At 43.5% G+C, this 18,518-nt stretch overlaps 1 protein-coding gene across 1 annotated transcript in view; it reads right to left on the bottom strand.

The window, feature by feature from the left end:
- LOC120927477 (vomeronasal type-2 receptor 116-like) overlaps positions 1-3,310 on the bottom strand; it is a 53,317-nt gene extending 50,007 nt beyond the window's left edge. Inside the window, exon 1 of the mRNA XM_040338221.1 lies at positions 3,279-3,310. Within this exon, the coding sequence (XP_040194155.1) occupies positions 3,279-3,302 (24 nt within the window). The 5' untranslated portion in view covers positions 3,303-3,310. The remainder of the gene's footprint in view (positions 1-3,278) is intronic.
- Between the last annotated feature and the right edge of the window lie 15,208 nt (positions 3,311-18,518).

Below are 18,518 nucleotides of genomic sequence, written 5' to 3'. Positions count from 1 at the left end.
CTAATTGTATGAAAGGGGAATCGTGAGCAATTAAATAATTTCATAGAGCATATCAACACCAACCACTATGAAATTTAATTTACGATAAACATACAACCTGATGTGACCCAGTTTCTAGACCTGGAAATATTCAAGGTCGAAGGTGAACTGCACACGAGAACACACTTCAAAGAAACTGACCGTAACGGTTATATACCGTTTGGAAGCTGCCACCATCCGCAGTGGAAGCGGGCTATACCCAAAGGTCAGTTCATCAGAATAAAACGAAATTGCAACTCTATGACCGACTATCAGACACAAACAAACACCTTGATCGATAGGTTTGCTGATAAAGGTTATGATAGAGAAAGGTTGGAGCAAACTAGATTGGAGGTAGGATCTCTGAACCGGGATGATATGCTAAAAGAGAGAGTAACTTAACCCCCTAAAAAGAATGATGTCACCTTCATAACGGGTTTCAATGCAGACTATAGAGTGTTTGAAAACATCATTAGAAAACACTGGCCCATTATTTTGGGAGACCCACAACTTAACACAATTTTACCATCTAGACCAAAATTTGTGTACAGAAGAGCAAAAAGAATACGTGATTCCTTGGTTAAAAATGTACCGGACCCACCCAAAAAGATGATATCCTTCCTTGACCAGAAGGGTTTCTACAGGTACGGAAGATGCAAACCCTGTCGCACCACAAAAGGACCAAGAAAGGTTGATCATTTTCAATCTCATGCCAACAATGAACAATTCAAAGTGGATAAGCTGATCACGTGCAGCAGCACACACGTCACGTACGTATTAGAGTGCGAGTGTGGGCTGCAATACGTGGGCAGAACCACAAGAAAACTTTTGGTGCGGATGGGAGAACACATTAGAAATATTAAAAAAGGGTTCATACATCATAGTGTGTCATTGCACTTTAAAAATAAACACAATAAAGATCCCAGTAAAATTAAGTTTTATGCCATAGATAAAATTGAACAGAATTGGAGGAACTTAAACTTAAGAAGGAAAGTATTGAGGAACGAAACCGAGTGGATCTTTAGATTAGACACACTTAAGCCTAGGGGAATGAATGTGGAACTAGATATAAATTGTTTCTTGGAAGATTTTTGATGGTTCAAGTATTCCACATTATATTGCCCCTATATATTTCATGAACAATTTGACAACACGTACATAAATATCTCAAGCATGTAAGCTATTAGAGCAGTTCCCCTTTAAGAACTAATATTAGATCATTTATCATCAAGTATTAGAAATTAATGAGTATGTGTATTAAAAAACTAGCAACATAGGGTTGAGATACCAGTAATGATATACACTGAGAAGTGTTCATGTATAGAAATGTTGCAGTACAAGAAAATAAACTGTATATTGCCATAAGAACATTGCAGCACAAGAAATGAAAACTGTATACTGTTTCCTGCTTTTCATGGTTTTGGACCAATTTTTAGTAACATAATTTTTAGTAACACAATCTGAGTAATAATAAGTTGTTTTATTGTAAAGTGTCCCTGGCAGCGTCAACCAGAAACGTTGACTGCTACTCAGGGATCATTTCCAGCAGTTAAAATGACTAACGATTCATCCTCTATGGGGATTCAATGACCATCTAAAACTGGCATAGAATAACATAGGACGCCAGCAACCAAAATGGCGGCACGGGTACTTCCGGTGACGTAGGCAAGATGGCCGCACACACACTTCCGGTTGCGGCGATAAGCCATTAGGGGATAATACACAGGGCGATAAGCGCCCACACACGGGGGGGGCAGACAAAAACGAAGGTAGCAGCGCGCATAGCGCTACACATACACAGCCACCCTGGCTGCTGGGCACATTTTTACCCCTGATACCCAGTATTAACAGCCGGATTGGCAAACGACTGTAATGATGCTGGGTATCCAGGAACCAAAATGGTGGAACTGGAACTTCCGGCGCCATTAGCCAAGATGGCGGCCGGAAGACTTCCAGTTTTCAGTGACTACTTTGCAGCATTACAGGTAACATACAGGGGTATAAATACAGCTGAAACAGTAGTGTCCACAGCTCTCCTGACGACGCAAATAGCGAAACGCGTAGAGGCTGTCTGGACACACACATAGAGGGTGCAGCACACCAGCACGCACGGACCCCTTGTAGCAACACATGCGGAGAAAAGCGAGGCACGCACACCTTCTAGGACGCCATTTAAATGCTGGTCAGCGGCTTTTAACGGTTGACACTGCCAAAGACACTCAGTGCCGGTCAGAGGCACTTTATATTGTAAGTGTTATTTTTACCTTTTTTAATAAATATATTTTAATATACTACACCATGATGAGCCCCTTGTTTTTGAGGATTTAAGGATACCGTGTAAAAGGGAAAAGGAGGTAACACCCACTGACGGACAAAGAAAATACACCACTTTGGAGCCTAATAATATCTGGGGTCTGGTGAGTGTTTATTTTAACCATTGGTGATGGTGGCACATCTTTGTCGGGTGGAAGAGATAGCGGCACTTTTCTGTATATAGCACTACCAACACTGAACCTTTTGTTTGCTGGAACCCATTGTATAAGAGCAAGATTGCCTGTCATTGGACTATTTTTAGTGCAGCTAGCACATTGCACATTCTACTGGTTGTTTGATAACTATTTTATATTTTTTTGGGAGTATCTGTTTCCAATATCAGTTATTGGACAATTCACGGTGCAGTTGGCACATTGCACATTGTGTTTTTTAATATATACACTATTTTCTGTATTGTTTTCACTATTTAGCTGGCTTATAGTAGTAACAACAGCCATTTTCTCACAGGAGCACTGTGGCATATTGATTGATGTGTATGCCGATACACTAATTCAGATCTGTGATTCAAGTTTAAAATTACTGTGTCACATTTGCATGATTTAAATTTAATTTATATATTTTCATAGATTGTTTGTATTTAGGTTATCCACACTTAAGATTGGGTACATTGTGGCCCTGATATATACATTTCACTTATGGTTAATGGTGTATTATATCAATCCACAGCCCACACCTCCAGAGATTAAACCCTCTGGATAATTAGATCAGCACAGTAACATTTTCTCCATATGCACTATTAACCCCTACCAAGGGTACACACGGTTTATTATTTATTTTATTTTATTTTCTTTTGCGCCGATGACACTCACAACCAAATTTTTCATGTCCCAGCTCTAACTATACGATATTACAAGCCCTCACTACCAGGCTGAACAAGCCTACAGCTTGTCAGCTTCCACATAATACTGCTTAACAGTACCACCAACCTTCTTGCTCTCACGGATCAGCATTATCAGGGTTTCCCAGGCAGAGCAAAGGCTGTCTGCCCTGAACGTGTAAGAGAGGAGCCTGGGAGAGGTGTAAACCCCGAACAGGACTTTCCCAGGCTCTCTCTGGGATGCTCTGCTACAATGTGTAAAGGAAAACTGTTACCTTGTTGCGGGTTTCCTGCTCCACACATGCAACAGACAAAGTCTCACACAAGAGATAGCTTAACCAAGGATGAGTAGTTTACTTGGTGAAGAAAATAAAACAAGGTTATACAGATAACATTTGACTTCAAACAGGGCCCTGTAAGAGTCAATGATATAGAGTTCTATAACAGTCTCAGAATTAGGCAAATACAAAAAGGTCCGGGTAAGTGGTAACACAACCTGAGGTCGGACCTGAGTAAGTGCACAGTGGAGCAATTCCCCAATGCAAAGATGTCAGCAATGGGGTACCTCTCCACCAGGCCTCACTCAACATCCTAAAATAGCAAACAACTATATAAATGAATGCAGACAGTTATATCACATGTAAGAGATTGTATGCTCTTTGGCTCCCTCCAATGGACAGTTCCACTGACACGTGTCCTGCTGTGTCAGCTTAAACAACCAACTGAAGTAATGATTATTCCTTCAAGTTCAGGGTAATCTTCTGCTAGCTTTAGTTGGTGCACTTTAGTAATTTGTAATCCAACAAGAGATATGAAGAAAGAACAAACACTGATGCCCTGTACCGATCGTTCATCCGATGAAAACGGTCTGATGGATTTTTTCATCAGGTATCTGATGAAGCTGACTTTCCTCAGTCTTGCCTACACACCATCAGTTAATAAAAAACGATCGTGTCAGAATGCAGTGACGTAAAACACAACGATGTGCTGAGGAAAATTAAGTTCAATGCTTCTGAGCATGCGTCGATTTGATTCTGAGCATGCGTGGATTTTTAACCAATGGATTTCCCCACAGATGATCGTTTTTTTCTATCAGTTTTTTAACCATCAGATCATTTTAAAACAAGTACCTAGTTTTTTCACCGATGGATAAATAACCGATGGGGCCCACACATGATCGGTTCGTCTGATGAAAACGGTCCATCAGACCATATTCATCAGACGAACCGATCGTGTGTACGCGGCTTTAAAGTATGTAGTGTAAGGGCAATAAAGGTGCAGATCCTCCCAAAGTGCAATGCCTCTCCGGGGTGCAATGTGTCACTACTTGTGGCACGGCAACTTCCAGAAAGTGTAAGTGAGACTATGGGAATCACCTTCCTGCAACACAGTTATTTATATTGGTGGGCAGGTGCCCTCTCACCAAATGAGGCCTCGCCTCACTGGTATGCTCCGTCAGGACTTCTCATGGCTCTCAGTCTCTCCTCAGCTTCTGGTCCCTGGTCCTCTGCGCAGCCGCTCACAAGGTGTTGGTGGATAGGCGACTCTGGATGCTATGGGGCATGGGTTGGTTCCTCTCCCAGGTCCAATCAGCAAAGCTCTGGTAAGTAGTGATGGACGAACATCTGACGGGGCGGTTCGCGAACGCTAACCGCAAACTTTCTCAAATGTTCGCGTACCACAAGTTTGCGGCGGGCTCCATTGACTTTAATGGCAGGCGAACATTAAAAACATGCAGGTCGTATTTGCAGCCACAAAATACTTACTAGCTGTGCACAAATAGTCCCACAACATGGACAGTATTAAGTATTAAGCGAAAAAACGGATACAGAAGTAAGTGTCGGCCATTACAGGCCCCAAAAATTAGCCCACAGGCGTTCACCTGACAGCAAACAACTTTGTATTCTGTAGCTGGAGGTACATTAAGCATTCACCAGATACAGAAGTAAGTGTCGGCCAGTACTGTCAAAGATTGATTTCCTGTCTCAAAACAGGAGAAGCATGCAGTGGTTTGCTGGCCCAGACCCTTATAACAAGAAGAGACACACACACACAGCTTCCTAGCTTGTCAGAGTGGAAAAGAGGGCTGAGCTACAGCCGGGCATCAGTTTTATTAGCCTCATGAAATCACAGGGCATACAGTTGATTGGTTCACATTAAACAGACACACCCACTAATCCTCCCATTCATCCACTGACCCACCCATTCACCCTCCCCTCACCTACCCATCCTGTGAGCACATGTCCAAGTCCTTTGTTTGATACTAAAGCACAGGGGTTTCTTGATCAACTTTGCAAGAGTTGCCTAGTCCAATCAGATGATTACACGAAGCAGACAGAAGGTGGAGGAGGAGATTTAGAATAACAGTTCTTGTTACACGATTCAAAGTTCCTTTCAAAAGTCATGCAAGCTCCCCTGAGTGTGTAGAAGGGGGATGGGGGGGGACATCTGTTCTTGGTTTCAAATAGCTTTTGTCCTTTCTCTGTATAATGCTGGATTCCAGTGGCGGCTGGTGCTCAAAATTTTTGGGGGGGGCGCAAAGGAAAAAAAAAATTGCAGTCTCACTGTGCCCAAACGCAGCCACTGTTAGATGCCATCAAATGCAGCCATTGTGCCATCAATTCGCACCACTGTGCCATGCCATTAAACGCAGTCACTGTGCCATGCCATCAAATGCAGTCACTGTGCCATCAATTCGCACCACTGTGCCATCAATTCGCACCACTGTGCCATGCCATTAAACACAGTCACTGTGCCATGCCATCAAATGCAGTCACTGTGCCATCAATTCGCACCACTGTGCCATCAATTCGCACCACTGTGCCATGCCATTAAACGCAGTCACTGTGCCATCCATTGTCACCACTGTGCCATGCCATTAAACGCAGCCACTGTGCCATACATTGTCACCACTGTGCCATGCCATTAAACGCAGCCACTGTGCCATCCATTGTCACCACTGTGCCATCCATTGTCACCACTGTGCCATACATTATCACCACTGTGCCATGCCATTAAACGCAGCCACTGTGCCATACATTGTCACCACTGTGCCATGCCATTAAACGCAGTCACTGTGCCATCCATTGTCACCACTGTGCCATGCCATTAAACGCAGCCACTGTGCCATACATTGTCACCACTGTGCCATGCCATTAAATGCAGCCACTGTGCCATCCATTGTCACCACTGTGCCATCCATTGTCACCACTGTGCCATGCCATTAAACGCAGCCACTGTGCCATCCATTGTCACCACTGTGCCATGCCAATAAACGCAGCCACTGTGCCCTTTAATGGTCGCCGCTGTGCCAATTGTCCCCACTGTGCCCTGTAAATTGCGTTCTTCCCCCCCCCCCGCCCGGGACTTACCTTTACTGGAGTCAGGCATCCACGTCCCACGATGTCTTCTCCCGCCCTCGATGACTGACAGGCGTCTCAGCCAATCAGGTTACAGGTAGCCAGAACCGGCCAACGTGATTGGCTGAGACGCCTGTCATCTTATTCAAGGGGCGTACAGTCTGTGCGCTCCGAGAATAAGCTTCCGGGACCCGAGGGCTGTATTGGGAAAGCCTATCAGAGCCGTTGGCTTTGATAGACATTTCCCTACAGCCAACCAGCTGGCGTTATTCAGATGGCCGGACATTGAGCGCGACCATCTGAATAACAGCGGCAGCGGCGAAAATAACATAGATTCGTGCAATGCATGAATCTATGTTATTTTACTCAGTGGCGGTGAGAGCCAGAGGGGGTGGCGCTCCAGCGCCCTCTATGGACAAACCGCCACTGCTGGATTCATAACTTTAAAAACCATCATATATCATTCCTGATATAAACTCTTTAAGGAAAATAAGACGCTTATTATGACATATACTTTTCACACATGCATATATATATATATATATATATATATATATATATATATATATATATATATATATATAAAACACAGTAATCAGTATTGGATTTGGTTTGTGTGTTCTTGTGGTACACATTCTAAATCTCTTTTCTTTTATTACTTGGGGTTAGGGGTTATCGTTTTGCAGACAGACTCACTGAAAATGGCTGTATTCAGATTGTGTGTTGTTTGATGTTGTATTAATGTTATCCTAACTGCTTATTGTTATTTGTGTGATATAACCTGTTATGCCTAAGGATGTGCTCTGTCTTTTCTCCATAGGACAGACATCTGACCCCTTTCTTGCTGCACGTACTTCCTTTCAAATACTTTCTTTCTTTCTCTTTCATCGCCCAGCAGCTCAAAAAAAAACTCCATTTTCTATTCATATTAACACTCTCCTTGCTGCCTAGTGTGCCAATACTTTCAAAGAGGAAAAAGGGAAAAGAAAAAAAAAACTTTTTTTTTTTCTCCTTCTCTCTTCTCCCCTTCTTCCCGCCTGTTTCTTTTAAACCCCTCCGCTGCCACCCACACCCCTCTTCCCCCTCTCTTCATATTAACCCCCCCTCCTTTAACTCTTTGGTTCAATGAGAAGTGCTTAATTAATTCTCTCTCTTTCTCTCTAAGCATACTTAACTTTTCTCTTTTTATGCTGGAAAACAATGTGTTTGACTGAATAGAAATCTATCAAACTTACGTCCTCTTTTCTTTTTCCTGCCTGCTTCTAACTAATCTGCTGCCTCGCAACCTAACCCCTTCTCTTCATATTAACCCTCTCCTTGCCAGTCTGGAGGGAACACATGGTTAATCAATTACTTTTTTTTTCAGAGACACACGCTGGTTGCTCTTTCTTTCTGCATATATATATATATATATATATATATATATATCTGTACATGTATCTGGCTTTTCTTGTTCTATATACCAACTACTGTTGTTGCTGACTTTTGTTTTTAATCTACAGCAGTTTGACATTTTTTTCCCTCCATTTTCTTTTTTTTCTTGTTCATCCCTCCGCTGACACCACCCCCCCTCCTCTCCTCCATTTTTCTTTATTTTTCCCGCCTTTCTTGTTCATCCCTCCGCTGACACCCCCCCTCTCCTCTCCTCTCCTCTATTTTTATTTATTTTTCCCGCATTTTTGTGTTCATCCCTCCGCTGACACCCCCCTCCTCTCCTCTCCTCCATTTTTCTTTCTTTTTCCCGCCTTTTCGTGTTCATCCCTCCGCTGACACCCCCCCTCCTCTCCTCCATTTTTCTTTATTTTTCCCGCCTTTTCGTGTTCATCCCTCCACTGCCACCCCCTCCTTTTCTTTACCTTATTTACTTCCCTCTCTTTCTTTTTTAACATTCTCTCCTGTTTTGCATAAATAATATTTTTGTTGGGGAGCTGGATTTTAGCCCATTGCTGGTGCATTACCTAAGGGAGGGTTGAGCATGGGGTCCCAACTTACTAGGCCAGCTGAGGGTACTCTATCCTATGACCTTGTGCTTCAGCGGGAGGGACAGCAGGGCGTAAAAGGCTGAAGAAAGTTAATGAAGCTTGCTAATTTTTCTGGTTGTGGCGGTCGCCTTCAACCAGAACACTGGAGGGTCTTGTTAATTGAAAAGAAGGGCTTGTTGGCTAATAGTAATTTGTCTTCAGCAGCGGAAGCTTGGCTTCGTGTTGCACAAGGTCTGATGGATGAGGGGTGGGTGGAACAGGAAGTACAGAATAAAGAGGGGCTGATGTATGTATATCACAAAGGTAAAATACTGCCCCCTCCCTATGAGGGTGGCTCCAACTGGGCGTGTAAGGAATGTGGGAGGTCCGGACTCCCACATCCTGACCGCCCTGGGCTCTGCCACGTATGAAGTTGTAAGTCGTAGGACCTCCCCCAGAAGTCCTCCCCCTTGCAAACAGGCCCACCTCCTGTCTCGCAACCCCCCACCCACACCTCTCTATCCCCTATGTCCAGTATTGAACATAGATGGCAGCTTTTACTGCCCACCGGCCGTCGTCCCGGTGATGCCTGCAGTATCGGACTTAATGGCTCAGCCATCCGCTGCCTCCGTTCAATACGCTCCAGTATCAGGGCCCCTTCAGTCTACATCTGCTAGGGCACTAGTCCCTCCTGCAGCACTACCACCCCCACCCCCCAGCCTACCTTCCTATGACCCAGCAGGTTCTGTTTGGGAAGGTGCTGATTAGAGGTGTAGAACCCAGGGCCTGCAGGACGATATAACCAGGAATTCGGGGCCCGGCCGTATGCTGCCAGACGCTCCGCTCAGGTATACCTCTTTTTCCCCCTCGCAAGTATCCACCCTAGTATTTTCTCTCCCTGACCCTGAATTACATCCTATGCCATTTTATCGTAGAATTGCACAGATCCAAAAGACGTACTCGTCGGCATGGAAGGATTTAGCTAGCTTGTGTGAAATTAAAGCAGGAGATGCATACTGGCCCATAATGGAGAAACATTTTAATAATGCCCGGTTAGCAAGCGAGATCTCATATTACTCGGGGGTTGTGTTTTGTGAACAGCCACAGGACTGGGCTAGGGGTAAATTAGCAGATCAGGCCACTAGCATTTAGGATGTGACGCAAGACCCAAAGGAGTCAGTGGAAAAGTTTTATATGAGACTCACTCAGGTCTTTACTGATCTAGGATTCTCTTTACATACCAAAGCCCATTATCAAATGCTATCAAGTGCTTTTGTTGCAGGTTTGAAAGAACCGATACGGAAGGGACTGATAGTGGCCCGTCCAGAGTATAGGACATTACCCTTAGACGCCTTATTGCCTGTTGCTAAAGGTCTAGAAGTACAACACCCACTCCAAGAGGTGACACCCTTGATGACTGTGACTTCCACCCTGGCAATGCCTGGGACTCCCACCCAACCAATGCCTGTGACTTCCGCCCCGGCAATGACTGTGTCTCCCACCCAACCAATGACTGTGACACCCAACCCGCCACTGGCTGTGGCTCCCAGCCAGTCCCGAAGACCCCAGGTTACTTGCTTTAATTGTGGCATTCTGGGTCACTACCAGAGGGACTGTATGGCCCCCAGACAGTTTAGCCGTGACCCCCCCCAGTATGACCGTGGGTATGATCGAAACCAGGATTCCAGCCAGATATGATCGAAACCAGGACTCCAGATATGATCGGAACCAGAACTCCAGGTATGGTCAGTACCCCGACTCCAGGTATGATCAATACCCAGACTCCAGGTATGATCAGTACCCTGACTCCAGGTATGACCAGCGCCCGAATGTCAGGGCTTTCCCTCCTCCTCCCCGAGGGGAGCACCCTCAACCTGTCGCATAGGATAACGGCAACCCTGTGTCCTCTGCCTCCTCCCTTTCCCTTCCGATAATGGCCACCACAACTCGGTCAGGGGCAGGTCCTCTGGCGAACATTTTGATTCCTATAGAGGGCCGCCCCACCAAATTTATTGTGGACACAGGTGCTTGTCGTAGTGTCATTTGGGAGGCAGAAATCACTGATCCCTCCTACTTGTCCTCTATAGATGTGTCCTGTGTGGGTGTGGACGGTCAGTCTCGGTACAGCCCCCTCACAAGACCTCTACAGGTTGGTACTACCCCCGCATTGTTGGCAAGATTTGTGGTTTCGAACACCTGTCCCCTCAATCTCTTGGGGGCGGATGTTCTTTCCAGGCTTCAGGCCTCCATTTTGTATAATGCTGATGGGTCCATCTCCGTGTCCACTGCCCTGAGTGAGGGTGACACGTCAGCATTATGTTCCCTCCCCATCCTGATGGCCCTTCAGGTTTAATCAACCCCTATCCATGACCATTTCCTTGATCAAATACCTTCCTGCCTCTGGTCCACTGGCCCGGAGGATGTAGGTAGGTTGTCAGTTCCCCCGGTAGTAGTCCTTCTCAAACCAGGAGCTGTTCTTCCCAGAAGGGCACAATACCCCCTCAAACCTGTCCAGACTCAGGCGATTACTGAGCAAATTTAAGTTTTGTTGGGGAATGGTGTCCTGATACCCTGTACTTCCCCTTGCAATACCCCTTTGTTTCCTATTAAAAAGAAGACCCCCAAGGGTGACCCGGATAAGTTTCGGTTGGTACAGGATCTTAGAGCAGTGAACAAGGCCACCGTTTTGGAGACGCCACTTGTCCCCAATCTGCACACTCTTCTGTCAGGGGTTCCCCCTTCTGCAAAGATTTTCACTGTCATCGATTTGGCAAATGCCTTCTTTAGTGTCCCATTGGACCCCTCCTGCCAGTACTTGTTTGCATTTACCCACGCCTCTAAACAGTATACCTGGGCTGTTCTCCCTCAAGGTGCACAGAACTCGCCCAACCAGTTTACCAAGGCCATGTCCCTCATCCTCTCCAACTGGGCTAACCCCCACCCGGACCTATGGAAAAAGACAGTGCAGCGCTAGACAAAATATAACATCAAGTGTGAAAAGTGTGTCAATAGAATATTTAAATAAATGAATAAACCATGAATAAAAAATTATATAAGTGAAATATAAAAATAACACAATCTAATATGGCCATTATCCTCTGAAGTAAACAGGACTGTTGCAAAAAATAAACATGATAACTAAACCTGTGAAGGTAAGTGATGCCTAAAACAAATATATTTCTGCAGTGAACCCAGAGAACCTGTCTCAGTGTTCCAACAAATCAGTGTAAATTATGCCACATAAATAATCACTTGATATTGGTTTATTTAAAAATTCAATTAAAAATCCATTAAAAAGATTTCCCATACATAGGGAACACATATACAGAGTCCTTACAAGGAAAAGAAAAAGCTCCAAAATTTAAACAGACCGCCTTGGGCCGTTAGCGCATGCACAGTGCGTGTGTTGCAGCCTGACGATCGTTTTGTCGTAATGACATCATCAGGGGCACGCACACCTCACTGTGCATGCATGATTTATACAGCCCAAAGCTTAAGCGAAATGAGCTCATTGGCCAAGGCAGAGTTAAGACAGAAATCACAATAGGCTGTACTTCTCATTGAGTTACAAAGGAAAAAAGAACCATGCCATCTTGTGGATAAAAAAGCGTATTACCGCTCAAAAATATCTATACTTAAAAAATAATTAAAATTGACATGGAACCCGAAGATAGGGCATAAAGAACATACACTAACATTAATTATAATGGTGTGTATGAACAAAAAATGATTGCCCAACGGAAATATATATATAAAGGTTATATGTTAAAAAAATGTACACCCATAATGTCATAGGGATTTTTTCCTTTGGCAATAATGTCTGATTGATTAGGACTTAGTAACATATGAAATACACAAGAATCACATAACCAAATGCATAGATTAATCTTTGGCACTAGTGTCTAATTAGTGGATAATTAGCGGCTTGTAAATCATAAAGCCGAATGCATAGATCACAAAAATATACCAGGCAGATAAAAATTATGCCATAGAAAAAAATATATGTGTATAAAAAAATATAAAGAAAAATTAGTAGAGCAGGGTTCAAATGGGACTTGTTAACTATTATTGATGAAACAATTAATGTCCCATTCGGCGTTAAGTCCTCCAGGGACATGACATCCGAGTTTATGGATCCAGTTGGTTTCGGCTCTGGAGATGGATCTTGTGCCATTGCTACCTCTCCAGTGTGGAACATATTTCTCCAAGGCAATGAACACAGTCCCCTCTGGGTTTTTATCATGTTTTAGTTCGTAGTGTTTGGACATATTATGTTTGTCAAATCCAGTCAGGATGTTGGTAATGTGTTCGCCCCATCTGACCTGTAATTTGCGTGTGGTTCGTCCTACATATTCCAAACCACATGGGCACCTTATAAGGTACACCGCACATTTAGTGCTACAGGTAATAAAGGTTTTGATGGGGTATGTTTTACCTGTGCCTATGGAGGTAAAATCTGTGTAGCGTCTGTTCTGGAGGACATTTAATTTACAGGCTCTACATTTTTTGCAAGGGTAGAAGCCTTTGAAGTCTCCAAAAAACACTGGTTGGCGTGGGACATCTAGCACATTAGGGGCCAACGAGTGTCTGAGGTTTGGAGCTCCTCTGAACAAAATTGTAGGGTTAGTTGTCAGGAGTGGACCTAGAATCCTGTCGTTTTTAATAACTGCCCAGTGTTTCTTTATGATTCTCTTAATAGCCCAATGTTGGCTAGAGAAGGTGGTTATGAAGGCTAAGCCAAAATTTAATTTTGTACTAGTGTCCGATGGTTTATCTGTTAGCAGAGTGCATCTATCAATCTGACTTACTTCCCTGATGGTATTGCCAAGTCTTGCCTCATCCTAACCCTTGTATAGTGAGGTGAGGGGCGCTATATCAAAATAGTAGATGCGTGTCACAATGTGCGTTTGAGTAGTACACAGTGTAACTGTGTACCCAAATCTATGTGAAAAACCAAACAGATTATAGTCTAAACTCTATAAGTACAATAGTGCCAAATGCTGTGGAAAATAAATAAAATATAAAAAAAAAAAAAAAATTTTTTAAAAGAATGTCCAGCAAATAAATAGTTAAGTGCAAAATGGATCCAGTGTTGTATCAAGTCCAGGTGCAAAATGCAAATGATCCAATCCCAAATCGCAGGGAAAAGTGCAAATGCTAAAGTGCTTGTGAATCTTCAAAATAGCCAAAGTGCGAGAAAGAAGTGATCCGCCTTCACCTATAGGTCACCAGAATAATAATGGATGGCTCCTTACCACACGGTGTTGACCAGATTACTTAAAATATGGTCGATCAGGCTTGTTTTAAATGAGGATCAGCAGGGTCTCATTGGGTTCCAATGTCAGCGATTGCAGCAAATGGTGTACCAAGAAAGGAGAAGAGATACCACCATAGTGTAAAACCATTTAATATACAAAAGTTAAAATTACAATGCCAAATGGCCTCTTACTGTTGCTGGTGCCCGTTCCCGGCACTGAGGCTGTAGGTGGTGGGGATAGTAAGACAAGATAAGAGATGGCCGCGTCCTGGTCCACTAGCGTGCGTTCCACCGCTAGTTGTCCATCAACCAGTGAGACCGGAAGTGCGTGGCTATGCGTGTGCGCTCGGATACCGCCTCGACGTCACGTTTCAGTTAAACCGTCTTCAGGAAGCGTATCCAGCACACGCAACAGACATCTATTATATAGGTCTGTTTATCAGCCTGTGGGAGGGGCAATCGAATCATGTGACAGCCTCTGTCCCAGTTACCAAAGCTCACATATTAAACACATTATGGCTGTGCAAACTGTCTCCAATCATAAATCAATACATACATGTATCTGCTCGCTGCTTAAAATACCTGAAATGTATCTTTGAATTCTTATTTGGACGTGTTGAATTTGTTTAAAACTCTGGCATTTTTAATATGCTATGCAATGGGTCCATAGTGTTCTGTGCGCCATCTAGAGGGGTTATGTGGTATTGTGCAAAATAGCACCAGTATTCTAAATCCATCTAGATGCAGTGCGTTTTTAGTTCTCCCAGTTATATTATTATTTAATATGTGTGCCATTTGCGTAGCCTGTAAATTAGTTAAAATAGGTTATAAAATAATAAAAAATAATAAAAATTATACAATCCTACTCGAGTAGTACAAGGAGTGTGTATGTAACTTTAGTTGTAAAACAATCAAAATTCTACACTCCAAGGCTCAGGTGGTGCAAGGAATGTGTGTTTTCCCTCTACCCTTTTGTTTTGTGTGAGCCCAATTCAAGATGGGTTGGCCGATGGGTGATGTGCAAACTGCCCAGCCCCTTGGAGTAGGGATCTCCCAAAGTCCCCTGGGTGTGTGTATGGAATGATGCACTAAACTGTTTGTTTGCTCACCCCATAGGTCTGCCGTTCACGCATCAGTTAAAAAACAATTAAGGTCAAGCTCTATATTGAGCCCTAGTGGTCGCATAGTCCTTAGACGATGTATCCATTGAGTCTCGTTCTGAGATACTGCCTTAGTAAGGTCAGTACCACGCCAATGTTTGGTAATCCTATCAATTCCATAGAATTTTAACAGACTCGGGTCCCTGTTGTGGTACAAGTCAAAATGCTTAGACACGCTGTGTTCTGGGTACCCGTTGATTATATTGGCCACGTGTTCGTTTATTCTGACTTTAAGTTCGCGGGTAGTCCGGCCCACGTATTGCAGAGTGCACGGACATTCTAGGACGTACGTTACAAATTTGGAATGGCATGTTATCAATGGTTTGATAGTGAATTCTTGTCCAGTTACACTGGACGTGAACTTACTGATCTTTTTTCCTTGCCTTTTTGTTTTCTTACAGGATCTGCAGCGGGTGCAGTAGTGGAAGCTGGATCCGTCCAGGAAAGTGTGTGGCTTTTCTGGAGGATCTGGGACATTGGTGGCTACCATATTTCTCAGGCCTGGTGCTTTCTTATAGATAAAGGTGGGATGTTTCGGCAGGATTATGACCAAATCCATGTCTTTTAAAAGTATAGGCCAAAACTCTTTGACAATTTTCTCCACACTTCTATATTGCCTGTGGTAACCTGATATAAAAGGTACATCTTCTTTTCTGGGGGGTCTCACTCTAGTTTCCAAGAGGGACTCCCTATCCATTGCCAAGACTTCTTGCTGCGTTTTCCACAATGCATTTTGGGTATAACCTTTTTCTATAAACTTCTCAGTTAATATTGCGGCTTGTAGTTCAAAATCCGCAACATCATCGCAGTTTCGACGGATCCTCATGTATTGCCCTTTTGGTATTGCACCCAGCCATTTTGGGTGATGGCAACTTGAAATAGGCACGAATCCGTTGCGGTCCGTTGGTTTAAAATACGTTTTTGTGAGGACCCGGCTGCCCTTTTTCGTTAGCGTAAGGTCCAAAAAATGGCTGGAAGTCTTACTGGAGTCCAGTAAGACTTCCAGCCATTTTTTGGACCTTACGCTAACGAAAAAGGGCAGCCGGGTCCTCACAAAAACGTATTTTAAACCAACGGACCGCAACGGATTCGTGCCTATTTCAAGTTGCCATCACCCAAAATGGCTGGGTGCAATACCAAAAGGGCAATACATGAGGATCCGTCGAAACTGCGATGATGTTGCGGATTTTGAACTACAAGCCGCAATATTAACTGAGAAGTTTATAGAAAAAGGTTATACCCAAAATGCATTGTGGAAAACGCAGCAAGAAGTCTTGGCAATGGATAGGGAGTCCCTCTTGGAAACTAGAGTGAGACCCCCCAGAAAAGAAGATGTACCTTTTATATCAGGTTACCACAGGCAATATAGAAGTGTGGAGAAAATTGTCAAAGAGTTTTGGCCTATACTTTTAAAAGACATGGATTTGGTCAAAATCCTGCCGAAACATCCCACCTTTATCTATAAGAAAGCACCAGGCCTGAGAAATATGGTAGCCACCAATGTCCCAGATCCTCCAGAAAAGCCACACACTTTCCTGGACGGATCCAGCTTCCACTACTGCACCCGCTGCAGATCCTGTAAGAAAACAAAAAGGCAAGGAAAAAAGATCAGTAAGTTCACATCCAGTGTAACTGGACAAGAATTCACTATCAAACCATTGATAACATGCCATTCCAAATTTGTAACGTACGTCCTAGAATGTCCGTGCACTCTGCAATACGTGGGCCGGACTACCCGCGAACTTAAAGTCAGAATAAACGAACACGTGGCCAATATAATCAACGGGTACCCAGAACACAGCGTGTCTAAGCATTTTGACTTGTACCACAACAGGGACCCGAGTCTGTTAAAATTCTATGGAATTGATAGGATTACCAAACATTGGCGTGGTACTGACCTTACTAAGGCAGTATCTCAGAACGAGACTCAATGGATACATCGTCTAAGGACTATGCGACCACTAGGGCTCAATATAGAGCTTGACCTTAATTGTTTTTTAACTGATGCGTGAACGGCAGACCTATGGGGTGAGCAAACAAACAGTTTAGTGCATCATTCCATACACACACCCAGGGGACTTTGGGAGATCCCCACTCCAAGGGGCTGGGCAGTTTGCACATCACCCATCGGCCAACCCATCTTGAATTGGGCTCACACAAAACAAAAGGGTAGAGGGAAAACACACATTCCTTGCACCACCTGAGCCTTGGAGTGTAGAATTTTGATTGTTTTACAACTAAAGTTACATACACACTCCTTGTACTACTCGAGTAGGATTGTATAATTTTTATTATTTTTTATTATTTTATAACCTATTTTAACTAATTTACAGGCTACGCAAATGGCACACATATTAAATAATAATATAACTGGGAGAACTAAAAACGCACTGCATCTAGATGGATTTAGAATACTGGTGCTATTTTGCACAATACCACATAACCCCTCTAGATGGCGCACAGAACACTATGGACCCATTGCATAGCATATTAAAAATGCCAGAGTTTTAAACAAATTCAACACGTCCAAATAAGAATTCAAAGATACATTTCAGGTATTTTAAGCAGCGAGCAGATACATGTATGTATTGATTTATGATTGGAGACAGTTTGCACAGCCATAATGTGTTTAATATGTGAGCTTTGGTAACTGGGACAGAGGCTGTCACATGATTCGATTGCCCCTCCCACAGGCTGATAAACAGACCTATATAATAGATGTCTGTTGCGTGTGCTGGATACGCTTCCTGAAGACGGTTTAACTGAAACGTGACGTCGAGGCGGTATCCGAGCGCACACGCATAGCCACGCACTTCCGGTCTCACTGGTTGATGGACAACTAGCGGTGGAACGCACGCTAGTGGACCAGGACGCGGCCATCTCTTATCTTGTCTTACTATCCCCACCACCTACAGCCTCAGTGCCGGGAACGGGCACCAGCAACAGTAAGAGGCCATTTGGCATTGTAATTTTAACTTTTGTATATTAAATGGTTTTACACTATGGTGGTATCTCTTCTCCTTTCTTGGTACACCATTTGCTGCAATCGCTGACATTGGAACCCAATGAGACCCTGCTGATCCTCATTTAAAACAAGCCTGATCGACCATATTTTAAGTAATCTGGTCAACACCGTGTGGTAAGGAGCCATCCATTATTATTCTGGTGACCTATAGGTGAAGGCGGATCACTTCTTTCTCGCACTTTGGCTATTTTGAAGATTCACAAGCACTTTAGCATTTGCACTTTTCCCTGCGATTTGGGATTGGATCATTTGCATTTTGCACCTGGACTTGATACAACACTGGATCCATTTTGCACTTAACTATTTATTTGCTGGACATTCTTTTAAATTTTTTTTTTTTTTTTTTATATTTTATTTATTTTCCACAGCATTTGGCACTATTGTACTTATAGAGTTTAGACTATAATCTGTTTGGTTTTTCACATAGATTTGGGTACACAGTTACACTGTGTACTACTCAAACGCACATTGTGACACGCATCCACTATTTTGATATAGCGCCCCTCACCTCACTATACAATATATGCAAGTCAGTCACCTGATTTTATTTGGGAGCAGCTTCACTCAGTTAGTCACTTGATTTATCA

The sequence above is a fragment of the Rana temporaria genome, chromosome 1 (assembly GCF_905171775.1).
Source record: "Rana temporaria chromosome 1, aRanTem1.1, whole genome shotgun sequence".
Classification (NCBI taxonomy): domain Eukaryota; kingdom Metazoa; phylum Chordata; class Amphibia; order Anura; family Ranidae; genus Rana; species Rana temporaria.
This window is presented reverse-complemented; position numbering and strand designations above follow the sequence as displayed.